The sequence below is a fragment of the Pocillopora verrucosa genome, chromosome 3 (assembly GCF_036669915.1).
Source record: "Pocillopora verrucosa isolate sample1 chromosome 3, ASM3666991v2, whole genome shotgun sequence".
Taxonomy (NCBI): domain Eukaryota; kingdom Metazoa; phylum Cnidaria; class Anthozoa; order Scleractinia; family Pocilloporidae; genus Pocillopora; species Pocillopora verrucosa.
The window spans coordinates 1047565-1075497 of record NC_089314.1 but is presented as its reverse complement, the minus strand read 5'-3'; the positions used below and the strand labels follow the sequence as shown (position 1 = coordinate 1075497).

The following is a 27933-nucleotide window of genomic DNA, read 5'->3' as shown; positions in this document are numbered from 1 at the left end:
GTTGGACTGCTTTCTTCCCACGAGACAAGCTTTGATGGTAGTGGCTGTCGCTTGCGAGGAACATTTCTGGAAACCTCGTCCATCGCAGCATTGTAAATACCAAGAATCTTTGTTTCGGGGATCTGAAGGAAAGTTCATTCAGGAGTTGCTGGAGTCCAACAGGGACTATAAAAGGGTTTCCTGTTAGGGGTAGAAATGTGACGAAATGGCGTTGTCTCCATTTCAGCAGCATGTACTCCTATGGCTGTTCTTGCATCAGCTTTGGCCGCTCTATAAGATAAAACAATCTTACTGACGGTATGAACGGACATTATAGGACATGTTCAATATGTTTTGTGTCGTCTCTTCGAAGGAACGAGTCGGTAAAGAAAGGGATTCACAAAGGAAAAGAGGGCTAACTGTGTTATTCCATAGAAAGTTAAATCTGCAGCCACCAACACAATCTTTGTCTCAGTTTCGTACTTGGCATGCTCTTTCGATGCATGACGTGGCATGCGAATAAACACCTTGTGTGGTGAGGTATCTTAGAAACAATAAAATATCCAACAAACCTCTCAGAATCCGCAGCTTCCTGGTTGACTGAACCTTTGGAAGAACTGTGCCATCCCGAACCCAACAGTCGCTCAGAATGCTTCTTCCAGCAAGTGGTGCAAATAGCTATAAAATTGCATCAATACAACTGATAAATCGTCGTCGTCTTCATCATCGTCATCGTCATCGTCATCGTCATCGTCATCGTCATCGTCTAGCTTAGCCTAAATCATTTCTAAGAGAAATACTAGGCATTTCAAACACATCTAGGAGACCTATAGTCTCCATCGTGCATAACACTAATCGTTGTGGATGTGAGATAAAGGAAAAGTTTTTCCGAACCGTAGAGACGAGTAAAAGAGGGGCGACATCGCGCGAGGCATGGGCAGGAGATGCAGATTCACCGCTCAGGACTATATTTGTGTCCTTCATTGCCACCAGCCAGGCTGCCCAGTAGTCTTGGTGTAGCAATAGCATAGAAGAATTAAAGAAATTTCCTTGTTTGATGATAAAACACGCATTTTTGTATTTACGACTGCGACACCAATTATTAATCAAGGGAAATGGACATGTGACCAACAACAACAAAAACTTATAGGGATATTGACATTTGAGGAAACAGAACTAGAGAGAGCCACAAGGCAATTGGTACTTACGTGATCCTACAGCGGCGATTTCTTTGAATATAAGTCTTATTTCGTCAGCTATTTGGAAGGTTATGACGTGGCTGCCCGCCACACTTGTAACTTTCTAAGTATGGCCAGGGTATTAGCACGATCTTGGACCTCGACAGAATCTTCCCAGTGAGTGTCTGTGCCTCGGGCAGATGGTCATTCCCTCTAGCTGAATTCTCGACAAATGCTGAATTCCCGTTCTCGCCATGATTAACTTGGCTTCTGTAACTTCACTGCATTTTGACAAGTGGCAGCTAGCCAAATGGGCGGATATATCTGCGTTACACTCAGAGAGCAAAACATGCTCTACTTCCTCCCTACTAGAACCGCACGGACTTTGAAGTATTTCGTAAAGAGAACAATTTGGGGGAACAGCAGACATTTTTAGTGCTAGCAAAGAAAACGTCCTAGGAAACACTGTCTCGGATTTGTCTGAAAATCCTGCCGAAAAATCTTTTTGTTCCCGACAGATTTTAATTGAATTAGGAAGAAATAAACAAGTTTGCCAAATATTCTTTCGCAAAAAAATAGAAATGCCACACAGAAAAGTTGAAAAGTTTTTACTCTAATAAGCTTTAACCAAAAACATTTCGTGTCTTTGTGAAGAGATGTACCTTTAAAGAAAGGAAATGTAGCTGCCGTCGAATTTCTTTATCAAAATAATCAGTAATTAAACACACGGCTCTTTTTTGGCGCCTCGTAGAAAATGAAAATGGCATTAAAATATACTAAAAAATTTTGTCATGAAATACTGAAAAAATTCCTACAATACAAAACAAAAACAACAAAAAAACCACAACTCTTTGTCATCAAGAAAACGTCAACACAAAATGTGTCCTGGACTACACATTACATAATTTTCTGTAGCTAATTTGCATACGGTAATTTATTAACCGCAAGAAAGCTCTCCATCCTTGTTTGTTCTTCAGCACACCTTTATCTCAAATACAACGGTGTAAACGTGATATAATACTTATTTCTAATGTAAAAATGTACAAACCAAGCTCTCATTATTTATAACTTGATTTTAAGGTGGTTCTCGGTCCTGATATTGATAAACTGTCGGACCGTGTTTTATCGAGATAAAAACACTTGATCGAAAAGAACAACTTTATTTATCAAAACAAACTGGATTCCGTTAGCGCATTGTGTTCAAAGAAAATGGCTCTTGAAATTTTACGTAATGCATTCAAGAAAGGATACAACTATTGAGTTTCCACATTCTTAAAAACACTTCTTTAAATGGCTAAATATTGCTACGGAAACTGTTTGATACTCCATCAGATAATTGTTCCTGCACCTTTAAGTGTTTTAGGGCTGTTAAGCTTTACAAACCTCTCTGCTGGTCGGACTGCGTTATCGTTGGTTTCGATCAAGACGGCGAATATTTATTAAATTCACAAAGCTCTTTACGGCGCAGGATGAGGAGTGCCCAAAAGTTTTATTCTATATTTAACTTGCTCTATCTAAGTACTTTTAAGCTGCAATAGACTTAACTCTAGATCAGGTCCCACATAAGAGAAAAAAGCTTTCAACTGCATGTACCTCACTCCTCACAAATTTTAATGCTCACGAAAGTTTCATAACTCGGTAAAGTTTCATAACTCGGTAAAAATTTTACAGAATGCAATCGTTTTACCTTTGAAGTATTGAAATAAAGCCATTCTTAAATATGTAACATAATCAGCTTTCTAGATTGGGAAATAAGGATTTGGTAACGCTCGATATTTATAGCTTAATTATAGGGGTCACAGAGGACAAATTGAGCAGTTTTGGAGTGACCTCTAAAATTGCCTCGTAAAAAATAAAAAAATTAAATTGATTAAAAAAAATGTGATATTTGTACATGGGATAGAATTGTTGACTTTCACTGAAAAACTTAGGGAAATCGGTGCAGGACCGAAATTTGCCTTATCCGTTCTTACGCGGACAGCCTCTTAAGACCTTGACGTCCATTATTTTCCAAACAGAGTATTCTAAAGCATTGCTACTTTATATTCAGAGTTCCACAAGGTCTAACTCGATCGTAAAGGAACGAAAAATCCGACTTAAAAATCTTGAAGGTCGGCCGTTTCATTTTCAAATATTTGATCATTTAGAGTGAACGCATCGAATGATGCCCTTCTAGTACCCCCTAAAGCCATCAAAATATTTTTGCAAACGAAGGATTCTGATTGGTTTGTTGATCTCCTAACAATAGAAGAAGTTTGGGGACAAAATTCTGCTTAGTAAGGGAGGTAGTGGCAGTTACGGGTGGTTCAGGTGTCAATGTGTTAGCATATATTTATACTAATAATCTATTTGTTTCGTTCATCGCGGAGCTTGCATTTTTGGTTGCACTATATCTTGAGTTGTGAGTAATTTCTAGTGTCGTTTCAGGGCGGTTAAATATGGTATTCTAAGTAATAACAGGTGCAGTAAGCTATATGCAGTCATCGACTGCCTATTTTTTGTGAAGTTTACAGTACGTGTCAAGCTACATGAGGTAAGCGATCATCGCGTAACAAATTTTACGAGAATGCGTAACCAGTGAAGTGGCGTAGCCACTTGGATATTTAGTCATGAGATCTGTCGTGTTAAGTCGGAAATCCTTATTTGGTGAGCAAAACTCCGGAGGCAAACAAAGGAATATTCGGAATCGAAGAAGCAAAAGTTGTAGAAGACAATGTGCTTTGTCAACTGTCGCCTTTTAAGGGGACTGAGGTGGCGAGGAAAGTTTATTTTGGCGAGTAAACCAGACTTTTCTAAGATACTCATACCTGCTCTCACCTTTATAATTGATCTTTTGTAGTTTGTTCATCGTCACTTTGCTGTTAATCGACACGTGGTCAGCGCCGGCCATAAGGTTAGTATAGGGTTAACAGATTTTACGACTTAATTTTCTGCACGAGGATCCACCCCCCAATTACCAAGACATTGTATAGTTTTGTATTAGCCTTTCGTTTTAACTTTTAGATTATCTCAAGTCGTTTAATCTTAATTTCATTTTGTAAGCCTTTTATTGGAACGCCCCAAATATGTGCGAAAAGTCGTCGCAAATTGTACCTAAATTGTATCTATCTTTGTTTTACAGAACTAAATATTTGATGGAAATTCACATGTTGAAATCTGTGCGATTTATTCATATCAAAATGGGGTGACCGCCTAATAGAGCTGAAAATGACACAAAGGGGCAAACGAAACTTTCGGGAATTTGAAAACCGACCACTTAATACGGGGTGACCGCTTAATACGGTGCTGCTTAATACAGTTCGACTGTACGTTTTTGTCAGTTATCCACCAACAAGCAGAACTCTTGTTGCGGTAGTTCCCTGTACAGGACTGCTTTTACTTAAATCTGACATCTGTAATTCATAACCTTTTTATTATCTGCTGAGCCAGAGGTAAAAGAGAGAGGCTTAAAATGAGTTATCACAGGCTCTATTCACAAACTGTTTTATCGTTCAAATCCAACTAGAATTAAGATAGACCTGTAAAAGCTGTGTCTTTAGCTTCAGTCAGAAAGAAACGAACAGGGTTGCTAAGCAGGATATAACTTTATGATAATAATTAATATCGAACATACCACAAAATTCGTAATAAAAATATTAAAATTTACTGATTATACTTTATATAGAGAAATTAATAAAAGTTGATCACATCGCGTGATGAAGGCTGTGTCTTCGATTTGTATAGGTAATCACATGAGGCCAAGTACTATTAAGGATTAATTGCACGAGAGTTTTCAAAATTTTCCAAAATTGCCCGAGTCGCGAAGCGGCGAGGGCAATTTGGAAATTTTGAAAACTCAAGTGCAATTAATCCTTAATAGTACGAGGTCTCATGGAATACTTGTTTATCAATAAAGGGCAAAATTTATACGAAGGAAAATCACGCGCGCAGTCTATTTTTAACAAATTTCAAGATAACGAACAGTTATGCAACGGATTAGCCAATCATTAACAGGTAATCATGCCCTCTCTTGATTACTAAAAATGCCCTCGATTAAGAAAAAATGCCCTCTCTCTCAACCAATCAGCGCTCAGTAATTTTGCCCTTTATTGATAAGCATTAGAAGTGACTACATCATGAGGGCATAATTAGTTGCGAAACGTTTTACTATGAGACAGTGGCGGTTATAGTTTACTGGAAAGGACTAAGGGCGAGAATGTTTCCCAGGTAAAAGAATATGGTGCTTTTTAGGAACTGCTCGATGTTATTGTCTTCAGCTTTGAAAATTATGGAGACACTGGCTCGGTGAGATCACCGGCTCAAAATTCAATTCAATAAGAAGTCCACCGATGTAAGCTGGTGCCAGCGCTTCTCGGGTTGTGTACGTGATGAAAGGATGAAAAAGATGTCCAGGTTTGCTTCTGTATGGCCGTGGGCGGGCATTTATTTAGTACCACAAAAAATAGGGGACACGTACACCAAGATATATTGATGTTTACAAAAAAAAACAGGAAAAGTGAATAAAAATTTGATTTAAAACATTTCTCAGTATAACAGCGTCTTCATGGCTCTTTACAAAAAAACAGGAAAAATGAATAAAAACTTGATTTAAAACATTTCTATAACAGCGTCTCCATGGCTCTTTAAGGCTGGAAATACAGGTTGTTACCGATTTTATCTTCGGAGAATGTTACCAGTCGCAACCCGTGACTCGCGACTACTGGTCAAACTCACGACACGTTATTGGTGATAGCATGAAACACATTTACTCTTCGAAAACAACATCTCTCTTGGTTTGGACTTGGATATTAGTTGAGAGAGAAACGAAAAACAGACGGGCTAAAAATTGGCAAGCAACTTGGCGCATGTCGGTTGCAGTTAACCATGGTTGTTAGGGATACAGCAATAGAAAGAGAGCGCTCTTTCGCATGCCATTTTTTACACACTCTATTCTTTTTCCCGTGGAAAAATTTTTCGCTCTCCTGTTCGTCTCCACCAACTGAATGCCTGGAACTTGACGAAAAAAGGATTATAAAGGGCAAAAGTAGCAAATAAAAAAAGAAAAAAGAGGAAAAAGGAACAAAAAAGGAAATAAAAGAGATAATTATAAAAGAGGTACTACCTCAAAGTTTCAACCCTTTCAACTTATTTTTTCTTGTGTTAATCGACCTAGAAATTTTGTTTTTGAAAAGCTGCCTTAAAGTTAACGGCTCGGCTGTATTTTCCATTCATATTCATTAATATTTTCATACGTCTGACAGGATCTCAGGGTAACTTATTTCCCAGAGCGGAAAGATAATTCTTCACGCGGCAAATTAGTAACGCAAACTTGCAAAATGATAAGAGAAATTTTAAGAACGGAAACGACATTTCTATAACATTTAGGAAGTTTCACAGTGAAAAAGAAGGATGCTTAACACTTAGTGCCATCATTTTTACGGTTGTTTTGAACTTTAAAATTAAACTTAATGAAAAAAGCCTAAAACTAACTAAATACGATTAAAATTTCAACTTCAGTAAAGCATTACGCATTTTAATTTAAGCAAGAAGGCTGAACTATCTGCACTGAGCCCATTCGGTGATATTTGAAGTCGCTCCACTGAAACAAATTTCCCGTCCCTGTCAAGCACGACTTGGACATGCGCCTGATTTCTTGGTCTGAAATCACGTGATTCCAGATATTGACATCTGCCATTTCACCAATGAAACTTTGATATTCTTCAAAGCCTCCTCCCAATTTGTCTTGATCCTGTCCAAGTACAAGGTGTCCACCTCCGCGGATCAATCGGCCTGTAATTAAAAGCAAGAATATGTCTCCATTCCTTCGCTAGTCGTGCTTTTAAACCAATTCGTGGAAAAGTAGTTATTGTTTTTTTGTTGTTGTTAGCTTTTTTAAAGGTGTTTTAGTAATACAAGAGCAAACGATTTAAATAAAGTTGTAGTAAGCAAAACGTTTAATCTGCAAATTTTCACATTTTTTTGAAAATACTCGACTTTCCTGACCGTAAAATTTTTTGAATTAGTTTGATGTTCGATATTTTCTGAGTACAAATTACCTTTTGCTAATCCTCTACCACTAGCCCCCAATGAACCATCCTTGAACAATTTCCACGATCCAGCAGTATTCTCCCATGCGAAGCAAATGTGATGCCACTTTCCATCGTTGGCAGATACATTGGTGGGACTACTATAATGAACATTGAAAGGATTCAAAGTCTTTCCTTAATAATCCATTTTGAAAAGGTTGAACGATCGATAAAGTAGTTGAAGATTATTGGTGTGATAGATTTTGAGTCTGGTGCGATAATTATTGAACCTGTATCCCTCTTCTATCTCTTTCTGCACGTAGAGAGGTGAAATGCTAAAATATCATCAAGCTCTGTCTGCAAGGCACTTGATGCCATTTTCATGAGATGTTTTATTGTTGACTTCCCATGATTCTAAAACTTTCGGGTTGCTGGTGATCAAGATATAGATAAATTTGAGAAAGAAAAACGCACAACGCCGAGTGTTTTTAAGTCAACCATCGGCTCTGTCCAATAGTGCTTTATTTTATGGATAACAAGTGTGAGGAAATAACATTCAGGGCTCCGCTATTAGGATTAGCCAAATATGGTTCATTAAATAGCTATGACAACATTTACTATTGCTGATTCATGATTTAAATAATACAAAGCGGGCTCTGCACATCATGTGCAGTTTATCGTTCCTATTCCTCAATAAAAGTGTATTCTCTTACCTCCAAACTGATCGTAAGCTGAACACAAAATCTCTGGGCCTTAATAAGAGCAGTTCGTTATCTTCTCCACTCACAGCATAGCTAAGAAGTGTTCCTCTATTTCCTGTAGCATTAGTCTTTATCCACATACAAACTGTCACAGCTGTAAGGCTTGGCATTCTATGCGTGATGATTACGTAATCATTTTTACTCTTATATGGAAATAACAAAGAGTAGTTTGGGCTGACTGAAAATCAATTGAAAGGATATTTAGTGAGGAAATGGAGTTTTTAGAAGTTATAACCATCGTAACGGAATGTTCTACCCACGAGAAAAGTCTAGAATTCATCTTAGCAAGAATGACTGGTAACTTATATCTCAGAATTAAGAATATTCCCTGTTACATACAACATCCCGAGTGATTTTAAGACTTCAACGACGCTTCTATTAAGTGATGAAACACCCACAAATTGCATACACGATTTACAACGCGACTCGTACTTTCTCAGTGACCCTGCAATACGTAACGGATATGTTCGGAAGCATCCCCATAACGTCCGAAAAACCAACAAATTGATTATTGCGTTTCGACATTTACTGACTAAAGTTAGATACACACAAACGAGATTAGGGATTCCGGATTCCAGAGGTTTGCAGGTACATCAACGGAAAACTGACTTAACATAAACGAGCGATGATGTAAAAAAATCAAATGCCGGAACATCATCAATCTACAAACCACACTATTAACTGGGACTTTGCTCAATGCTTCATCTGCAGCACTAACTACTTTCAATGACATACTTCACATCCGATTGTCATTAAGGCTAATAACAATTTTTTCAGGACTAACCTTACCCGAAAGACACTCTAAATAATTATGGAGTGAAACTCTTACTAAATTCACAAGTTGGCTGCACTCCCGTCCATGAACCGTTGACCAGGTAGAGACGCTCTGAGGGTCCATTCAACCAGTAACCACAGTTACAACTGAATGAAATAGACTCCCCCGTGCAGTTTTTCTGACTGAGTGAAAAACCATTCTTCAGGTTTTTCAACAAAGGACAAATTTTCCTGACTGATAGATAGATACATGTAAATACACAGACTCATAAATATAAATATGTCAATATGGATTAATAAAGAAAAACATAAATCTCTTGAGAAATGTTATAAAGTTTCTCATCTCTGATTGTACCATGATTATTTTTACATCATAATAGTTGATTGGCTAGCTAGGCTGATGCGAGTTTGCATAGGGCGGTAAAGCAAAATCAAGCAATCCTACATTACTTACAACACGAAAGTGAAAATTATTTAAAAGATGCATACTTTGCATGACCGATGCCTTTATCGTTTCAGATGTGTTCTTAAATTGCAAAGAGAGCTCTTCGATTGACTTAATCACGACATCCAGTTTCCTTACGACACTTTTGTTAAACGAGTGAGGACTTGTGTACCACGCCTCGATTGTTTTGTGAATTAGAGCCAGTCTTCCTGAAGAAATTGAAAGACATAAACAAAGATCTTAAAATCTTTCAATAATAAATGCGTGGGACAAAAAAACATATTGGTTCATGGTGTGATTTCGAAATGTCAGAAAAGAAAGTTTTTCAAACAAATTTCGATTCTTACGCACTGAACCAAAATGAATTTCACAGAGAGATTACCGCTGTTTCCGAGTACTATTTCCAAGTTACGCTGCCCTGCGTGATTGTAATTTTCACATAATTTACATAGTGGTTTTAAAGGTTATCTGCGTAAGGAAAAAATATCTAAGATTTCCCAAACAATGGGATTTTGACATGCAAGTATATTTAAATGAAATTAAATCGAACTGTCAAATAAATCTTTTACACTTTTGAAAGTCTACTTTCAGGACATAATATTGAATTTCTCGAGAGGTTCCCCACGTGTGTTGATAGAGTGTTTGTGTGGAGAACATTCAAAGAAGTGAAGCCAAAGATCACCAAGCCACTCGCAAGCAAGGGTTGGATGCGATCGGATTGTGTTACATTACATCCTTGAACATGCGTTAGATGCGTAATGTCCACTTGCGTATTGGTAAAATTTTTGCTCTTGAAATTGGCGTTTTACATCGTTTTTACGCGGCCTTACGCGGCAACCGCCAGCCATTCTTCGTGGCTGACCTCTTGATGCAGGTTTAACTGTGTAGGAAAATGATGTCATAAGGGAGGATTGGTGACTCAACGTCAACAGCCACAAGTAGGAGAAATGTTCATTATTGAGTCAGACTTGTTTTTTGTTTTGCATCTCCTTGGTTGAGAGAGAGGCCCAAGTTTCCTTCATAGATCAATCATTAGCCGCATTGAAGCAAAAGCAATACAACCTAAGTTGAAAATCAATGTAAATATACATACCGTTCATTTCCAAAGCAGTCGTCCTTTCAGACATGTTCTTAACATTCACGTTTACTAAATCCAATTTTCGTTCGATATTTGCGTCCAGGGAGTCGAAGCGTTTGGACAAAGCTTCAATGGCTTTGAACATTGAGTCCTGGTTATCTGTAAACAATCGCGACAAAATAAAAGCTAAAATGGCTGATTACACACGTAGGTGGTGCAAAGAAAAATTATGGCACGTTGTGAACATTCGAGCTGCAGCCCAGATCCCCTACCAAATGAAATTCAACCATCGAACCTTTTAGAAAAGGCTTCCGATGGTTTTGTTCATTGTCTTCAGTTTCTTCAAGGACCTTAAGATGAGCAGTGGAAAAAGAGGCCCAATGCACACGCATATATGCGACTTAAAATGCATACCTTGCATTTCCAAAGCAGTTGTCCTCTGAGATGCGTTCTTAACATGGACATTTACTAAATCCAGTTTTCTTCCGATATTTACGTCCAGTGAGTCAAGACGTTTGGACAATGCTTCAAAGGCTTTGTACATTGAGTCCATCTTTTCTGTAGACAATGACAAATAGAAAAGGATTTTTAACGCAAGCGATAACCCATTTAAGTGCCAAGGACAAAGGACAAACTGGGTTTCCTGGTGAGGATTCTAGCCCCTCCTATTGCGGCCCAAATGCTCCAGCAGCTGTAATGCAAACATTAAAGCTCTCTAAATTTTTTTTTGTTTAAATCATCAAGTTTTCAAAACAGGTTAACACATTTGACCTAAAACTGACTCTTTTGAAACAAGAAAGGCCGGTTTATCAACTTAGAGCAGGCACATCTATTTAGATGACAAAAACAACCTTCACATTAGCTATGACCTTTTCACAAATCAAAACCTCATTAAAGAAACACCACTACAAGTTCTAAATATACAAACCTTGCATTTCCAAGACCGTTGTTCTTTGAGATGTGTTCGTAACATTAAAATTTACGAGATCCTCTCCAATTTGTTTGTCTTGCCAGTCAAGGCGATTGGACAAAGCTTCAATGGCTTCGTTTATTGAGTCCAGTTTTTTTATGGACAGCAATGATAAATGAAGATGTTAAAAAAACTGATTGTTTACGTATGCGGAACAAGGTTTGTTGAAGTCCTAAATGTAATAAAGTCCTAAATGTAATAACATTTGGTCCTAAATGTAAAAAAGCCCTAAATGTAATAACGTTCGGTCCTAAATGTAATAAAACTCCTATGCAATCGTTTAACTGCGCTAACATTGAGATGTTAAAGTGACAGCTGTTGCACTAAAGAATCCTCTGACCAATGTTCATGGAATATTACGGGCTCACCGATATTAATCAGCGTCTTTTTATTTGCTAAAGACGTAGGTTGAGAAGCATTGGCTACAAAACCTTATACTGATACTGGTGTGCTTTTGGCATCAAATTGACGTACGCAAAAGCAATGAGAACGTTGACCAATAGCTCTCTTTATATCATTGGCTCAGACTCTTGAGTGTGAAAGACTTTGACGATATACCTCTGTCATCAGTGCTGAAGTTAACACTCCATGAACCGAATTACAAGGAAAAGGAAGTCCACCGACTCATACGTTAGACAAATTCTGGGCTCGGAAGGGCATTTTTTGTACTGTCTTCCCTTGCCAGATTTGTACAGGTCTGCATAAAATATATTCATGTGCGTTATTGACCAAGCGTGAGGTCAAAATGGCTGGATATTGGCCGAGTTCTTTTTTATATTTATAAATATATTTTATAATATTTCATTTTTTGTCTTCATCTCTTCTCCCACCGTGAGGGGAGAAAATGAATAGATAAATAGAAGCACGAAAAAAGAAGGTCAACAGTTTCCACTTATAGTCATATGGTACATGAACTGATTACTGAGGTGGAGTAAAGCCATAGAGGGCTAGAAATGCAATACTCCAGGTTCAAAATTGAATAAATCAGGATAGTCGTTCTTAAAAATGGACTCAAATGCTTCATTAAAATCAATTAACACTTAATAACATTGATGTGCAAAATTTCAGTAACGCTACTGATAATAATAAATTCATTTGGATTGACATGTGACACAGCGAAATCATCCAAACTGCTCTAAAACGGTGCATCACTACTCACGATAACATCAACAATAGCATGCTAGTTCATCATCAATTGTAGCCAATTTCTTTTCCAAAAAAACTTAATGATTACGTACCAATCGATTCCATCCTAATGATGTTCCAGCCAAGCACTGGCCCACTTTGGGCTGGAAATGATTTTCTTCAACTCGATCAATAAACCACTTTAAGGACCATACTTCGACTGCTGATATTTCTTATGTCTAACAAGTAAAAAAACGCTGATTGATATCAGCGAGCCCGTAATGTGACATGTATACTGGTCAGCGGTTTTTGGGGTGTAACAGCTGTCACTAACATTTCAATGTGGATGTCCGCCATAACAACAATGCGCTGAAGGAGTTAAATGATTGCATTGGAGACTTATTACATTTAGGACTTTATTACATTTAGGACCAAATGTTTTACATTTAGGACCAAATGTTTTTACATTTAGGACTTTGTTACATTTAGGACAGTTATTACATTTAGGACTTCAACAAGGTTCTCGGTAATGATTTGGGCCCTTGAGCGAACCAGACGTTTTACTGACTGAAATAAAAGAGCTGAGCCTCACTGAAAAAGTTTAGCATTCTCCACATTTAAAGGCCGGCTCTTTTCTTTACTGAGGCCGCTTTTTCTTGGCAATGGGGGAAGGGGAGAGGGAGTTAGCAGATGCGTTGCATTGACTGATGCATGATAGTTGCGCAAGAACCGCATTAACTGGCGCAGGAATGCCCGAGTGAGTCAAAGAAGAGAAAATGCAGGACATCGGCAAGACGTTTCAAACGCAAGAAGCTTAAAACTCCATTCCACAAGAAGCTGCAAAAGGGCAACTAACGCAACTGTGAACTTCAAATAGCAGTAAGAAATCGTTTTGCAGCATTTTGGTAACTTCCCAGCTTATGCGTTACGAACGAGTGATTCATCAGCCAAACAGATGCTGACCCAAACACTTCTACTGAGAGGGAGGATAAGGTATAATCGCTGAAATAATATGCGCGCAGTACAAGCCAATTTTTTGGTGCCATAACCGCATATAAACGTCTTTCTTCAAACATATGTCTTACCTTTCTGTGCCCCGCATAGCCTTCGTCCTGATACAGACAGCGTAATAAATATCAATAACAGGGCCAGCAAGACAGCCATGGTGAGCAAACAAGCGATCTTCCCGTGTGCAGCTGTTCCCCGCCCCCTTTTAGTCTTCTGTTGCTGATCTTCATCAATAAGCAATGGTTCCATTCTGAAACGCAACGATAAAGAGTAACCTTGGTTTCATCAAAGGTAAGCAATACCAAGAGGAAATACAACTAAAAAGGATTCCTGATCGCAGATTGGTGAAACATTTCAAGTTCTGTAGGTGGTTTTCGCATTTGAAAATGAAAATATTCGGTCTACATTTTTTTTTTAAAAATTTCACCATTTGCCGATTCTGTATTCAGGAAGAATCTAAACGACAATCGCAAACAACGTGCATCACTTTCAGAGAGAGTTTTAACCCTTCAGGCCTAACACGAGCAGGCGTTAATTGGATCAAAATCCGAAATTCTCTCAGGTGAATGTCGCCAAAACTTCCTGACACGCTTGGAGAATTGGTACTGTTTTTCCTGGTGCAGTTGGGGGGGGGGGCGGCTGTTCACAGGCTAAGGTGTTGCTGTCGATGATTTTTTTTTCTTTTTTCATCTAATCGAAAGTTGATGTGAAACGGAATCAGTTATTCTAAAGGTTGCGTTGTAAAAGATTAACGTATCAAATCACCTACACTGTGCGGCCAAGAGCCCTTTATACTGACACGGCACTCGCCTGCTTTATATTGGTAATACAGAAGTTTGAGTCACGTATCACAGATGATCCAAGTTGGCTAAAAAAAATCTTTATTGGTAAGTCATTCTGCCAAAAACTCTAATGCTGTTGATTACGTTTGATGACAAAGAGCTAGAAAACTGAATGCGACACTAACTTACTGTTTTTGCGAATAGTTCCCTTATTAAGCGTGTTGTTTTGGAGTTACGATGGAATCAAAACATAAAACTACTCCGAATTAAAACAGATAATATATACTTATATACTATATAAAATTAACGTTTTTAGTGGGGGGAACGCACATGACTGTTACACTCGTAAACAGAAGAGCGAAATCTTTACTCATTACCGCGAACTGCACCTGGCTCAGGAGATGATTTACAAGAATTCGAAACTCCGACTATGCCGAAAATCTGCAAAAATATTCGAAACAGACATTTTAATCTAAGCTCTTTTAGGTCTTTGTTCTTCCTAACAAGCCTACACACGCTAAACGCGATGAGAGGCCCGGCATGGCATTGCAAACGATTTAACCGTCAATCAAGAACAGCAAAGCCAACGCATTTCAATATTTCGCAAATAACGCAAGGAATATTCAAAACCAACCTGAGGTACTGATTCCGGAGTAAAAAGACAAAATAATTACAAGCTTTCACGCGCAAGGTCAAGATTCAACCGCTGATCTTTAGTTCAAAATGGAATTTATCCCCGAGTTCTAGCTGCTGCAGTTGTTTATGTCTTTCATCATCGAACCATTTCGAGAAACCATACCGATATCACGTGATGAATTGGTCCATTCTGGGAAAAAGTTGAATCGCGTGCAGACATGAAAACTGAAATTATATCTCGACATTTTTGTGTCTAGTGCGTAGTAACCAAGCACCTTGCAAAAGCGGTAAGAGATTGCGTGCCAACAAATGACGTTTGCCTTAACTGTTTTGTGAAGTTTACCGTACGTGTCAAGCTACATGTTTTAACCTCGATACTATTGCTGTCTCTGATGCATGCAAAGATAATGGTGCTTTGTTGCGTGATTAAATTCAAAATCATTGAAGTATCTTACAGAGAATCACAATCTTAGTAATTTCATTTCTATAGCAAAAATTGACCAAGTTATTTGTTATTTTATCCGAGGGAACTCAGCAAACAAGGCCAAATATGGAGTGAGCAATATTTTTATCATGCGATCAGAAGTTTGTTTTTTACAACTTCGCAAGTTTTTAACCAGTGAGAACAAGTATGATATTGAAAAACCGACACGAACATGAAAGGAGACGGTAAAATTGGCAAATTGTTAAAGGCACGAGAAAACACAAGTGTCTAAGGTACGGATGGTTTTAGTTTTACATCTCATCACTTGATAGGAAAACCAAATCAAGACATTTCCGAGTTGTTTTCCACACTCAATTTTAAAATTGCATCGACCGAAAAAGATTGGTCTCAGCATTGGTAGGATGGTCAAGAAAAGATAACGGCACGCATCAGATTATCAACAAAGAGCTGTCAACATTTATCTTTAATGTAACATCCTTCATAATGTTTACAAATCACGTCATGGATGTTTTCACTTCAGCACGATGGCTTAATTATCTTCACTGAGCCCTTGATGTGAGCTTTGAACTCGCGCCACTGAAACACGTTGCCCATCCCTGTCAGGCACGACTTTGACATGCGTGCGATTTCTTGGTCTTTTAGAACGTGATCCCAGATGTTGACACCTGTCATTTCACCGATGAAAGATTGATGGGCTTTAAAACCTCCTCCCTTTGAGTCTTGATCCTGCCCTAGTACCAGGGCTCCATTTGCACGAATCACGTGACCTGTGAGGACATTGACAGGAAATTAAGGAAAAAGATAAATTTACCTGTTAAAAAAGACGCGGTTTCGTCATTTCGGCCTCTTTGTATTAGCAGATGCACTCACTAAACAATTAATACTATTGTACGGACCAATACTAAAAGAGGAATTTACCTGTTTGGAAACTTTTACCAGAAGCGGCAACCGAACCATCTCGAAATAATTTCCATGATCCAGCGGTATTCTCCCATGTGAGGCAGATATGATGCCACTTTCCATCATTGGCGGATACAGAAGTAGAACCACTAAAATTAGCAGCAAAACGCGAGAAGTGCATTTTGAGTATCTTAAAGCTTATAGCAACATTAAATCAAAAACAACTATTGTGATTAATAACAGGACAAAACTTCAGATGAAATACTCAAACCTCCTATGGTCGTTGATGAAAACTTCAAAATTTCTATAGTTACACAGGAGAAGTTCGTTGCTTTGTCCAGATACAGCATAGCTCAGGGGTGTTCCTTCATTTCCAGTATCAACGGTTTTTATCCACAGACAAACTGTCACAGCTGACAGGTTTGGCATACCACGTGTGATGATGACGTAATCACTGTTCCTTGTCGTGGAACTTGCAGAGTGTATCCTGCAACTGAAGAATTACTCAGTTTTTTTAATTTGTCAACGCTGCTTTCGAGACCTCTTTAAAAAATCTCGTCTTTAGATTTAATTGTGGTGCAACTACTGATTTGATGCAAGTTACAAGGGTAGTTCAATAACAAAAGGTTATAGTTCTATAGATTACAGTTAACGTTTTCAGGAGAACTGTCACCTTACACCTTTTTAAACCATTGGTCGAGCGAGTCTCCGATTACAACAACAGCGTTCCAAGAAATGTTGTCGTTGTTTTTTGTTTTTTTTATGAGCATACCACGCAACCCCACAAACAAATTTTTTTCAAGCGTGAAAAGCGTAGTATCACAACCCAAGAGGCCGCTGAAAAAAGTGAAACAATTTTTCACGATGCACAAATAATTATAGTTATGAGTGCTGCACAACTTACTGGGTTACTCGCCACGCCAGCGGTTAAATTCGATTACTAGATTTCCACGCAATAACTAACGTAGTTCAGTATAATCTATGAAAAGCTTCGTTTGGTCAAAAATAACTCTGGAAACAAACATCTCTGCAATCTAGACCGTGAGGAACTCAGATAGTGTTCCTTCTTTTGAATCTAAATTCGGAAAATTTGGTAATGAGAAGCGCACAGGTAATGTATTTTTTAAAAGGTAATGTTTACAAGTTGTAAGGAGCAGTCCAATACAGTGTAAAGGCATTCAGTAATCTCATCTGTATCAAGAAAGAAAGCTAATCCTACCTTGTTCTCCAAGTCTGTTAGCGTCAAGTTCATGGCGTGAAGTAAATTGGACAAATCTTCATTCGACTCGCTTAAACAACTTTAGTTTGTTTTTAATTTCAGCCAATTCCAGTTTCGTTTCTCGGGCGGAAGACAAAACAACTTCATTATGGTCTCCAGTGATGAAAACTTTGCCATCCGAGACAGTCTTATTCACTCGAGTGGATTAGGAAATGTCAGGTGAAGCCACAAAGATCAGGAGCAGATAAAACGAATCGATTTAGCAGCGAACATGGCGACAGACAGAGCTGAGGTCTGCTGATAAGACTGAGTCATCAGGGAAACCAAAGCAATTTTTTATTAAGCACGATGCATGTTGATAAAAGTAAACAAAACAAGTATATTTTTCTGTACGACGATATGTTTGTTGTTTTTTGGTTTAGAAGATATTATTGATACAGTTGATTACCGGCCCCATCAGTTGATAAACTGGACTTTTAGTGAGCAAGTAGGAGTGATTTAGACATCATTTATACAGTTGCACTTCAATTTATCGTCTTCCTTTCCCTTGTTTTTCCCTTCTCCTTTTTTATTTATTATTGTTGGTTGTTCAGTAGCAGTTAGTTGAGTTTTCCAGTTTTGACGTTTTCTTTCACATGGTAATTTTGACGAAAATTGTGTTCAATGTGTACAGAGACGGTTTGTCTTCAATTTGCAGAATTTTTGTAAGCACTGACTTCTACACTACAAGAAGAGAAAAAAACAGTATAAGTTGCAGGAATTTGTTAAGTGTATACTCTGTTTCTGAAATGCCCTTGTTCTGTCGGTATCGGAATTAAGCATATCCTTTCCTGTTACGACCAAGGACGACGCATTAGACAATACAAGACGAGCCATGGTAGGATGCAGGTATTGTTGTTATCTATCTCTCTCACTGTTTTCACCTTTGCTAACACATTGATTAAATTACCTTACGAATTGCAAGTCAAGTAGTGAAGTCAGGGACGAATAAAAGTCTAAATTTACATTGTTTGAGCAATTGGCAATAAAGCGAACAACAGCGTAATTAGATGTAACTGAACAAATTGTTGATTGCTGATATCTGCAATTCAACTTTACATCTTTGTAGTCCTTGGCAATTGTTTTCATTGGTTTCAAGCAAATCTGTGTCAACAGACCAGGATGTTTGGACATTTGAGGTTTGCATTCTTGTGTTTGTTTTTTTTCGGATAGTTAACAGCGATTACTATGAGCCCATGGCGGATCATCGATCAGAAAGGAAGGTTTTGGAACAGATAGCGCCAGGTTATTTTTCCCAACGTTGTCCATCTTTTTCTAACAATTTTTCTTCTTTTGTGATGATAAATGACTCGCAATTTCAAATGTTCTTAGCAAAACAAAGGAGTGCCACATCCTGACAATTTCCTAAAGCGGACCAACATTTTTGAGCCAACAAAGGGACATATTTTGACATTCCTACCTCAACAAAATTCCTTAGTTGTGAAAGCTCCAAATGCATTATTTGAGCTTTCAGTGTGCGCTTTACATTTTTAAAACCTAGCTTTCCTCGCATTTCTTTCTCCGATGCTCTGCCCGTAAGCCTACAGCCGGAAAATCTATAGTTGAACGTATATAGTTCATATGCGACGCATGTCTCGCATACTGCTAGAACCAGCAATATTGAAAATGAGCCACGTGCGAGTAAATATACGGAGAAGGGACGGCCAAAGGTAAAACAAAAAGCCATAGCTCTTTCTACCTTCAACGAACGATCTAAAATCAGCAATAGAAGGAATTTTTCCGAGTTTATATTGTCATTATTTAGAACACGCGAAGGTGACGCAGGAGTTGGGGAACAACTCGAGAAAAAGTTATGCTAGCCCAAGAAACGCGGTTGAGAACTTTCCAAAGCCTCGATGTGTTTGAATGAGGCCATGCAACTAGGGAAGGAAATCATGTTTACATATTCCTCAATCTAAACATCTCGAAACGTAGCCATAAGAGGAGTCCACCAACATATCCTTTACTCCAGACTTTACTGCTAACTAGTAGGTTTTTGATCCCAAGGCGTTTTACCATTGTTTCGATTAATAATATCGCCTCATGACGATATTCACGTTCTTGAGCGTAGGTAATTTGCAGATTTGTTCACGCATAACCTGCGCATAAACATCCTTCAAACGGTATGTCTTAAACTTTCTGTGCCCCGGATAGCCCTTGTGTCCCTGATACAGACAGCGTCATAAACATCAATAACAGGACCAGCAAGACCAGCCATGGTGAGCAAAAACAAGCGATCTTCCACGCGTGCAGTTGTTACCCACCCCCGTTAGTCTTCAATACGCAAATGGTCCATTCTGAAAAGTAACGAAAAGGAATTAACTGTGGTTTCAGTAAACGTGAGCAAATACAAGAGGAAATACAACAAAAAAAATACCTAAACGCAGGTGGGAAAATTATTTCGAGTTCTGTATGTGGTTTTCGCATTTAAATAGAAAGTATTAACGTCAACGTTTTCTGTTAAAAATTTCCATATTTGCCGATTCTATATCCAGGAAGAATGAAAACGACAATTGAAAACGTCGTGCATCACTTTCGCAGAGACGTGTTAACCCTTCAGTCAAAACAAAGCAGAAGTTGATTGGATCAACAAACCGAAATTCTCGACGAGGTGAATGTCGCCAAAACTTCTGAAAGGTCTGGAAGAATGATAGTGCTTTTTCTAGTGCAGGGGAAGGGTGTTCATAGGCTAAGGTGTTGTCCGCTGATTTTTCCTCGTTTTTTCTTCTAACCGAAAGTTGATGTGGAAGCGGACGGAATCAGAACTCTCCCAATAATGTGTTATAAAAAATTAACATATCAAATGATCAACATGATGCGGCACAAGAGGCTCTTATATACTGACACAGCACTCGCCAGCTTTATATGGTAATACAGAAGTTTGAGTCACGTAGCACAGACGATTCAAGTTGGACTAAATATTTTGGGCAAGTCATTCGCCAAATTCTCTGATGCCGCTGATTGCATTGATTCTAACAGAGGTAGACAACTGAAAGGCGATACTATACATTACTGTTTTTGCGAGTAGTTCCCGTTAAAGCGAGTTTTTTTTTTAGTACGATGTAAGCAGACTAAAACTGTCCGAATTAAAACAGATAATACATACTTAGAGTAAAATAATGCTTTTGGGGGGGGCTGGGAGCACTAACTGTTACACTAGTAAACAGAGAGGCGAAATTTTTACTCATGACCCCGAACTGAATCTGGCTCTGAGGTAACTTACAAGACTATTTCGGCACGAGGACCCACCCACTCCCCCTTCCCAGTTACTAAGGGACCCAATGATATTATTTTATATTTCCCTTTCGTTTAACTTTTAGATTTTAGATTCTTTGGGGTCGCCGGTTTAATCTCAACTTCATCTTGTAAGCCTAATATTGTAACGCCCCAATATGAGCGAGAAGTCGTCGCAAATTGTATCCAAATTGCGCTCTATCTTTGGTTTTACTGGAAAATATTTTTTACGGAAGTCGTCGTGGTGAAATCTGTGTGTTTTCATGCAAAAACCGACTTAATCGAGGTGACCCGCCTAAAAGAGGTGTGAAAATTAAAAACTAATTAGAGGGCACCTTGTCGGGAATTTGAAAAACGACAACGCAATACAGAAGTGGGCCGCTTAATGTGATGCCGCTTAATACATGGTTCGACTGTACGTTTGTCAGTTATCAGTAAATAACAAGCAGAACTATTGTTGCTGTGATTCCCCTGTACAAGGAATGCTTTTATTAAAATCTGACATTAGGACAGAAGTAAGCCATGCAATTTAATATTGCACTAGACAAACGTACGCAGCGCGGACCTGTTGTTTTGTTTTGTTTCTTTTTTGTCGTGGCACCCTTTTCGAATCGTAGGTAATTTTAGGCACCATTGACTCTACAACAACACTAAAACAAGCCGAATGAAAGCAATGTGGTAGAGACGTATTGCAGCCAAAAATATCAAGAAGAGATTAAAACTAAGGCCTTTTAACAGAAGATGGCGGCAGGGAAGAAGTATTCAGTAAGGTAGAGTCATGAAATAAACTTAAGGAACATTATTGATCACAATGTATTTGACCTAAACAAGTTTAAAAGTTTTTCAGACGACAATATATAAAAAATGCTTATGAGTCACACCAAAAACAGCTATCCTTTACCAAAGTTGTTATTAATATAAAGGATTTCAGTGGGCGATCAGACCGTAAACTTTCATTTCTGATTGACTAATTGCACAGAAAGAAGGTTTTATCCGAAAAAACTGAATTAACTTGTGCCCGTTAAATAAGCGAAACAGAAATTATCCTGTATCCTTTTTCAGGCAAGAAACCTTCGACTAACCTTGCGGGCGAATTTTCCCAAAATGAAACTTTTCCTTGTCAATTTAGAGTTGATAACATTATTGGGCTTGCATAAAACCCAATGCTACCTTAAATTAAGGAATGTAAATAAAAAACCTCCAGTATCGCTATAGCTTAAACTTGAAGCGGTGTTTTGAAAACCAGTTACAATAAGTCACGCTGTGTTCAAATAAAATTAGATGGGAACAGAGGCGTTGTGAAATGTCATATTCACTATACTCATGTTCCTATCCTAAAATAGATTAAAAGTATAGATAATCGATAATCCTTTGGGGGCAGCCTCAATATTTCTTAGGAACAATAGCCAAAATATTCGAGTTCATTGAATACGATTGTGCCGAAGGTTAGCACCTGTAGCGGTTACCTAGAATTTGAATACGTCAGTCTGCACATGTTTATGACTAATTACCGGGTCATTGTTTGTGACACAAAAGGACAAAACATGACGATATTGTTTAATGTATCAAACAGAAGAAGCCTGCGAACATCCAGTAATCCGTCGGATTAGAACTGGTTTGCAATTATCAGATTATCGAGTCTCAGACATTTGAATTCATAGAGCTTTCATAAATGTAATGTCATAACAATACGAATAGCTCTCTGTTAAGGCTAATTCATGTTATTAGCGCGGACATTGAAAAGTAATGTAGCCGACGTTTCCAGTTCATCTTTTCAAACAACAACACGGACGATAAACATGTCTTCTGTCCACACTAACAAGGATCACCATATAGTTGTACCTTGCGCAATGTGCATTAATAAGGGTCAAAATTTTGAACCTCGATCACTATTGGCTGTCATTGATGGATAGCAACGCTAGGCAGTGCTTTTTTGCGTGATTAAAATTACAATCATTGACCTATCTTACAGCGAATTAACAGTCTAAATAATCTTATTTTCATAACTAAAAATTGAGCTAGTTATTTATTCTTTTATCCACAGGGAGCTTGGCAAAAATTGGCCATGGCCATGACAGGGGAGGCAAAACCCTGACACGACACATAAAGGTGCGGATGGTTTTAGTTATTAGCATCTCGTCAGGTGATGGAAAACCAAAGCTAAGCCGTTCCCGGTTTACTTTCCACCATTCAATTTTAAAATTAGCCACCGACCTCCCCTGAAAAAAATTGGTCCCAGCATTGGTAGGATGGTCCCCAGAAAAGATACGGAGCCACGATCAGATTATCAACAAAGACCTGTCAAATTTATCTTTAAATGTAACATCCTTCTAATGTTTACAAAATCACGGATGGATTCTTCACTTCAGCCACGATGGCTCAATTATCTTCACTGCGCGCCTGGATGGTGAGCTTTGAACTACTGCGCCACGAAACCCGTTGCCCACCCTGTCAGCAACGACTTTGACATGCGTGCCGATTTCGTGAGTCTTCCTATGACGTAATCCCAAATGTTGACAGCCTGTCATTCATTCACCGCTAAAAGATTGGTGTTCATCAAATTTCCTCCCTTTGAGTCTTGCTTCCTGCCCTAGTACCCGGGCTCCATTGGCACGAATCACACGCTAACCTGTGAGGACATTACCCGGAATTAAGGCAAAAAGATAAATTCACCGGTTAAAAAAGACTGGAAAGTGGGCCATTCTTTCCCTTTTTTCGTTTTCCCTTACCTCCCCCAAGATCATTTACCGAATAAGCGAGTCATGTCGCTCTGTTTTTGTGTCACAACCTCCTCATTAATCTTTGGGAACTATGCACTTTATACTTAAGTGACTAACATAAACGTACACTGTAGCCATTTAAGTGTATAAATTCATAATACGTCATTTTTACAGTAATTTAGCCATCACAGTGACGTGTATTTTTATCAAGTTTTTTGCCATGTTTTTTTCAAGTAATTTATTTTTTTGGCACCAGTGCAATCATTACCTCTGGATATATGTCCTTTTTTGGCGCCTTTTCTTCCCTCGGTTTTTCTCCAGTATCCTTAGTCTTCTTTCGCCTTTTTAATTCTTAGGTGGTTTTCTCAGCGTTACTTGCAACACGACATATAGAGCATGCAAGCGGGAACTTTTAACTACATCGTTTTTTTTTCTCCGCACCAAGCATTTAGTTCCAATCACACGCAATTATTTGCGTTAGTGTCTATCCGAAAAACTACTTTTACAGTCCACGTAACACTTCGTACTTTTCGTGTTATTTCAATCAATCTTTGAATTTTGTGGAATCCCACGCGGTTTCGTCCATTTCGGCCTCTTTGTATTAGCAAGATACACACACTAAACAATTATTCATATTGTACGGACCATTATTAAAGAGGAATTTACCCTGTTTTGGAAACTTTGTCATGAGCGGCAACCGAAGCCATCTCGAAACAATTTCCATGATCCAGCGGTATTCTCCTCATGTGAGGCAGATATGATGCCACTCGGTTCCATCATTGGGCGGATCATTCGGAGAACCCCTAAAATTAGCAGCAAAACGCCGCGAGAAGTGTACTTTAGTCCTTCAAGCTTACAGCAACATTAAATCAAAACAACTATTGTGATTAATCAACAGGACAAAACCTTCAGATGAAAATTACTCAAACCTCTCATGGTTGTTGCTGTAAACCTCAAATTCTATCGTCAAAAAGGAGCGCTCATTGTGTGCTCCCTACCACAATATAGCTCAGGGGTGTTCCTGCATTTCCCTTATCAGTGGTTTTTATCCACAGGCAAACTGTCACAGCTGACAGGTTGGCATACCACGTGTGATGCTGACGTAATCACGGGCTCCTTTTTTTAGAATTTGCAAAGTGTATTCTGCAATTGAAGAATTACTCAGTTTTTTTATTTGTCAGCTGCTTTCGAGATCTCTTTAAAAAAAAGTTCTGCACTCGTCGTTAGATTTAATTTTTCGTGCAACTACTGATTGGATGCAAGTTACAAGGGTAGTTCAATAACAAAAGTTATAGTTCTATAGATTACAGTTAACGTTTTCAGGAAAACTGTCACCTTCTACCTTTTTTCAACCGATGGTCGAGCAAGTCTCTGATTACAACAACAGCTTTCTAAGAAATGTTGTTGTTTGGTATGACATAATATGCAACCCCACTGTTACGGTATAATCTAACCGACAGAAAAAGACTGCAATCCTACAAACTCAACTTCTTTATTATACAAAGAGTAAGAGAGTATCTCCTAAAGACAGTTTCACTCCTCATCGTTAATAAAATTAATTAAGCCCACTACAGTCTGTATCTTAGGTCACCACTGACCCAAACTCACGGTTTTCTCCACGTTTTCTTCAAATTACCAATCTCCTACTGTAGCTCTCTCTCTCAATATAGCTCTCTCTCGATATAGCTTTCTAAAAGTCATCACTCCAACAACAACACAACTAACTCTACTACTAATATAGTTACGTTCATAAAATGTTCTGGAATATTCTAGAAGCTCACAAAAGAACTCTTTTATTAGTACTACATAATAACGCCGTGACTGATGAAACGTTCTAGAAAGTTCTATGGTACGCATGTCGTATCTGGAGATTTCTAGAAGCTTACATTTACAACAACAATTACCCATAACACCACATACAAAATTTCTGATTTCAAGCGTGAAACGCTTAATATCACCACCCAGTGGCCGCTGAAAGAAGCAGAAAAATTTCCACGAGCACAATAATTGGTTGGAGCGCTGTACAACTTACTAAGTTATTCGTCGCGCCAGCAGTTAATATTCAAAACAGAGGAAAATTTTCCTGACTGATATAGATAGATACATGCAAATAAATAGACGCATGAATATAAAACTGTCAAGAGAATAGATTAATAAGTAATAATCTCTGAGAAAGTTTGTTAAGTTTCTCATTTCTTCGTACCATGATCATTTTTACATCATCATACTTGATAGGCTAGCTAGGGTGATGCGCGTTTCCATGGAAGGTAAAGCAAAATCAAGCAATCCTACATTGCTTACAACACACAAGTGAAAATTATTTTAAAGATACATACCTTGCATGACCAATGCCTTTATCGTTTCAGATGTGTCTTAAATTGCAAAGAGCGGTCTTCGATTGACTTAATCACGACATCCAGTTTCCTTACGATACTTTTGTTAAACGAGTGAGGACTTGTGTACCACGCCTCGATTGTTTTGTTAATTCGAGCCAGTCTTCCTGAAGAAATTAAAAGACATAAACAAAGATCTTTCAATAATAAATGTGTGGGAACTAAAACATATTGATTCATGGTGTGAATTTTCAAACAAATTTCGATTCGTATGGATCAAAATGAATTTCACAATGAGATTACTGTTGTTTCCAAGTATCATTTCCAAGTTACACTGCCCTGCGTGATTGTAATTTCACATAATTTGCAAAGTGGTAATGAGGTTCTTGTGTAAGGAAAGATATCTGGGATTTTCCAAGAACTGAGATTTTGACTCGCAAGGAATATTTAAATGAAATTAAATCGAACTGTCAAATAAATCTTTACACTTTAAAAGTCTACTTTTAGAAAACAATACTGAATTTCTCGGGAGGTTCCCACGTGTGTTGATAGAAGGTTTGTGTGGGGTACATTCGAAGAAATGAAGCCAAAGATCACAAGTCATTCGCAAGCAAAGGTTAGATGCGATCGGATTGTGTTACTTTACTTCCTTGAACATGCGTTAGATGCGTACTTTCCACTGCATATTGGTAACATTTTTGCGCTTCAAATTGGCGTTTCACATCGTTTTTTATATGACCTCTGTCCGTGGAACCTGTCTTACCTGGTCATCACCAGACCATTCTTTGTGGTGTGAGAACATAATACAGGTTTAACTGTGTAGAAATGGATATCATAAGGGAGGATTGGTGAATCAACGTCAAAAGCCACAAGTAGGAGGAATGTTCATCATTGGGTCAGACTTGTTTTTCGTTTTGCATCTCCTGGTTACGAGAGAGGCCCAAGTTTCTTCATAGACCAATCACAAACAGCATTAAGCAAAAACATACATCCTTAGTTGAACAGCAATGTAAATATGCATACCTTTCATTCCAAAGCAGTCTTCCTTTCAGCATGTTCATAACATCACGTTTACTAAATCCAGTTTTCTTTCCATATTTGTGCAAAGGGAGTCGAGGCGTTTGGACAAAGCTTCATAGCTTTGAACATTGAGTCCTGGTTATCTGTAGACAATCGCGACAAAAAAAGCTAAATGCCTGATTACACACATAAGTGGTGCAAAGAAAAAATTGTGGCACATTGTAGACAGTCAGCCATGTTCATGACATTCACGTTTACTAATCCAGTTTTCTTTCCACATTTTTGCCCAGGGAATCGAAGCGTTTGGACAAAGCTTCAATGGCTTTGAACATTGAGCCCTGGTTATCTGTAGACAATCACGACAAAAAAAAGCTAAAATGGCTGATTACACTCGTAGGTGGTACAAAGACAATTGTGGAAGATTGTGGACATTCAGCCTTTATTCGTGGCTGTTCACGTAATACAGGTGTAAGATGGCCGGTAAATTATGTCACAAGGGAGGACTAGTGACTCAACGGCAACAGCCACAAGAAGGAGAAATGTCCATTATTGAGTCAGACTTTTTTACGTTTTGCATCTCCTTGGTTGGAGAGAGGCCCAAGTTTCCTTCATAGACCAATCACAAACCGCATTAAGCAAAAGCAATACATCCCAAGTTGAAAATCAATGTAAATATGCATACTTTCATTTCCAAAGTAGTCGTCCTTTCAGACATGTTCATAACATTCACGTTTACTAAATCCAGTTTTCTTTCCACATTTTTGTCCAGGGATCGAAGCGTTTGGACAAAGCTTCAATGGCTGTGAACATTGAGTCCGGTTATCTGTAGACAATCACGACAAAAAAAACTAAATGGCTGCTTACACTCGTAGGTGGTACAAAGACAAATTGTGGAATGTGGACATTCAGCCATTCTTCGTGGCTGACCACCTAATACAGTTGTAACATGGCCGGAAATGATAGTCACACGGGAGGCTTGGTGCCTCAACGTCAACAGCCACATGAAGAGAAATGTCCATTATTGAGTCAGACTTTTTTACGTTTTGCATCTCCTGGTTGGAGAGAGGCCCAAGTTTCCTTCATAGACCAATCACAACCGCATTAAAGCAAAAGTATAACATTCCAAGTTGAAAATCAATATAAATATACATACCTTTCATTCCCAAAGTAGTCGTCCTTTCAGACATTTCATACATTCACGTTTACTAATCCAGTTTTCTTTCCATATTTGTGCCCAGGGAGTTGAGGCGTGTGGACAAAGCTTCAATAGCGTTGAACATTG

General features: G+C 38.4%; 2 protein-coding genes across 6 annotated transcripts; both read right to left on the bottom strand.

Moving 5' to 3' along the window:
* Positions 1-6648: 6648 nt before the first annotated feature.
* On the bottom strand, positions 6649-14880 carry LOC131780223 (C-reactive protein-like). Of its 5 annotated transcripts, none has more exons than XM_066164513.1 (9): positions 14740-14880; positions 13401-13573; positions 10635-10778; positions 10236-10379; positions 9187-9351; positions 8753-8932; positions 7876-8101; positions 7193-7323; positions 6649-6926 (listed from the first exon to the last, which is right to left on the bottom strand). In XM_066164513.1, the coding sequence occupies exons 2-9, from the start codon at positions 13570-13572 to the stop codon at positions 6670-6672; spliced, it is 1419 nt and encodes a 472-aa protein (XP_066020610.1). In that variant the 5' UTR covers position 13573; positions 14740-14880; the 3' UTR covers positions 6649-6669. The 5 variants fall into 5 exon arrangements, with proteins under 5 accessions (XP_066020610.1, XP_066020611.1, XP_066020612.1 ...); XM_066164514.1 differs by lacking the exon at positions 14740-14880 and adding an exon at positions 12429-12554 and having other exon boundaries at positions 13401-13495; XM_066164515.1 differs by lacking the exon at positions 9187-9351.
* A 754-nt stretch (positions 14881-15634) lies between these two features.
* Positions 15635-16533, bottom strand: LOC131780225 (neuronal pentraxin-2-like). Its single transcript, XM_059096837.2, has 3 exons — positions 16358-16533; positions 16105-16235; positions 15635-15953 (listed from the first exon to the last, which is right to left on the bottom strand). Exons 1-3 carry the CDS (start codon positions 16513-16515, stop codon positions 15703-15705), a joined length of 540 nt encoding a protein of 179 aa, XP_058952820.2. The 5' UTR covers positions 16516-16533; the 3' UTR covers positions 15635-15702.
* Positions 16534-27933: the final 11400 nt, after the last annotated feature.

Bases quoted from the DNA above. Each gene is read 5' to 3' on its own strand.
- LOC131780223 (XM_066164513.1), bottom strand. From the start codon at position 13,572: ATGGAACCATTGCTTATTGATGAAGATCAGCAACAGAAGACTAAAAGG. The intron at 8,933-9,186 runs GTATGCATCTTT...TCTATCTATCAG, and splicing joins AAAGGCATCGGTCATGCAAA to TCAGGAAAATTTGTCCTTTG. The intron at 7,324-7,875 runs GTAAGAGAATAC...TGTTCATTATAG, and splicing joins AGCTTACGATCAGTTTGGAG to TAGTCCCACCAATGTATCTG.
- LOC131780225 (XM_059096837.2), bottom strand. From the start codon at position 16,515: ATGCCAAACCTGTCAGCTGTGACAGTTTGTCTGTGGATAAAAACCGTT. The intron at 16,236-16,357 runs GTTTGAGTATTT...TGCTAATTTTAG, and splicing joins TTCATCAACGACCATAGGAG to TGGTTCTACTTCTGTATCCG. The intron at 15,954-16,104 runs GTAAATTCCTCT...ATGTCCTCACAG, and splicing joins TGGTAAAAGTTTCCAAACAG to GTCACGTGATTCGTGCAAAT.